The 2,401-nt window shown below is 34.9% G+C and overlaps 1 protein-coding gene across 1 annotated transcript; it reads right to left on the reverse strand.

Annotated features, from left to right (window-relative positions):
* Window positions 1–317: 317 nt before the first annotated feature.
* LOC125856389 (cytochrome P450 71AU50-like) lies at window positions 318–2,401 on the reverse strand. Its single transcript, XM_049535919.1, has 2 exons — window positions 1,491–2,401; window positions 318–1,031 (listed from the first exon to the last, which is right to left on the reverse strand). Exons 1-2 carry the CDS (start codon window positions 2,367–2,369, stop codon window positions 420–422), a joined length of 1,491 nt encoding a protein of 496 aa, XP_049391876.1. The 5' UTR covers window positions 2,370–2,401; the 3' UTR covers window positions 318–419.

Below are 2,401 nucleotides of genomic sequence, written 5' to 3' on the forward strand. Positions count from 1 at the left end.
AAAATTGTCTCAATTAAAATTAATGAGAAGATGAGTACTGATTTGGAGTTATTGGTTAAAAAAATAGTGCACATAGTTTTGAAGAATGCACAGAAAAAAATTAGATGGACTTGAATGGGAAGAACCATTATAAATTACAACTATTAGTATTTTTGTGAAAGTGACAACTACAAAAAAATAAGTTTATGAGCAAATAAAACCCCTGCATTGTTTAGGTGTGTAACTAAATGACAATTTCACCATAATTTAAATGTGTTTATAATTAATTATGCCTTATCCCTATGAATAGCACGACAAAAATATCTCTTTTATGCAAATCACTCATCTTTATCAGATACAGACTTTGATTGAATATGACACAACTTTCATATCCCTTAAACAAGTAAGTAGGAACAAGAAAAATGCTTAATTTAAATCAGCTATAGTTGGAGTCTATAAGTAGGAATTGCCATTAGATGCTTTGCTCTACAAGTTACTACTCCAAATTGCTCACTCATATCCAATTCACTAGGCTGCATACCATTTGGAAGTTCCCAATCAAAGCAATGCACCAATTGCGCAACCACAAGTTGAACAATTATGATTCCCAATTGCATTCCAGGGCAACTTCTTCTACCAGAACCAAATGGTAGAAGTTGAAAGTCGTGTCCACGAAGATCTACACTGCTCTCAACAAATCTCTCTGGCAAAAACTTGTCTGGTTCAGGCCAAGCATTAGGATCCCTTTGAGCTGCGTATACATTGACAATAATCCTCGATCCTTTTTGCACGAAGAAGCCATCAACAACACAGTCTTGTATGGACTCATGAATTAGTAATGGTGCAGCAGAATGCAGCCTCAGGGCTTCCTTGATCACCATGTCTAAGAAGTTTAAATTTTCTAAGTCAGATTCTTCTACCATTCTATCAAGGCCTACAACTTGTTCCAATTCTTTTTGTAGTTTCTTCATGACATGAGGATGCCTAAGTAGCTCAGTGAGTATCCATTCTACTGATGTTGCTGAAGTGTCCATTGAAGCCATAAGCATGTCCTGCAACACATAAAGTGAATTATGAAAACTTAAGTTGCAAAACAACTATGTCTCAATTCAAAACAAGTTAGGGCTGGCAATATGAATACTCCGGTTTTATGCTTGCTCTCGTTGGTATAATACACCTAGGACGTCACATAGGACACATGTCACTACTTGTTCAACTTTATGCAAGTTTAAGTGTCTACTTGTGCACGTCCAATTAAAGTTGGAGGACATAGATGTCAACTGAGGTCAAGTTAAAGATCATGTTTATGTATTATGCTTATATTGAGACTGATTATACAACAACTATGTTTCAATTACAAACAAATTGGGACTAGTTATACGAATACTCCCTACTTGGGAGAAGTAGGTTGACAACTAGCGTAAAACTAGTCAGTTTATGATGAATCCATTTATATATTCCAAATGTTAGAATCTGATAAATTAATCACCAATATCAATAAAACTACATACCAATAGGACAGCTTTAACATGGCGTCGATCAAACTCGAATCCAGCTTCACCAGATTGCATAATATCCATCATGGTATCAACAAAATCCTTAGTTTCCCTCTGTTCCTTAGACTCAACATGCTCATCAATAATCTTCTCAAGAAATTCATCAAAAACCTTAGAAAGTGCCTTTAGCCTACTAGTAATCCCCTGAAGATCCAAAACACCAAGATAAGGAAAAAAATCACCAAGATTTGGTGTTGCTGCTAAATGTACAACTTCTTGAACTAAATACTTAAAACCCCTTTTATCCAAATCCTCGTCCATAAACTTTTTCCCAAAAACCATTAAACAACTCAAATTTGCATTCAACGACGAAACCTTAGCACTAAGATCAACAGCAACAACATGTTCTTGATCATGATCAGCAACATGTTTTATTGATTTAACCAAAAGTGAAACTTCTTCCTTTCTTGAAGGTTGATATGAGTTAATCTTTTGACTACTCACAAGGTTCATAGTAGTCAATTTTCTCATGTTCCTCCAATAAGATCCATATTTAGAGAAAATCAAGTTCCTTTGACCATAACAAACATGTTGTGAGGCTTCATGATGAGGTCTACTAGCAAATACATGATCATAAGTTTTGAGAACTTTTTCAATTGTCTTAGGGGATGAGACAACAATTGTTGGTACTAATCCAAGTTGTATGTGCATGAAAGGGCCATATTTTTTGGCTAATTTGTAAAAATCTTGGTGGGGATTTTTGCCTATTAAGTGAAGATGTCCTAAAATAGGAAGTCCCCATGGACCTGGTGGAAGCTTTTTTTTGTTTAGTAATTTATGGAATGTGTATATGGCTATAGCTACTATAATTGTAGTCCATATGATCAAAGCCATAGTTAGAAGGTTTAATAGTAGAAATATTCAAT

Source organism: Solanum stenotomum, chromosome 2, assembly GCF_019186545.1.
Source record: "Solanum stenotomum isolate F172 chromosome 2, ASM1918654v1, whole genome shotgun sequence".
Taxonomy (NCBI): domain Eukaryota; kingdom Viridiplantae; phylum Streptophyta; class Magnoliopsida; order Solanales; family Solanaceae; genus Solanum; species Solanum stenotomum.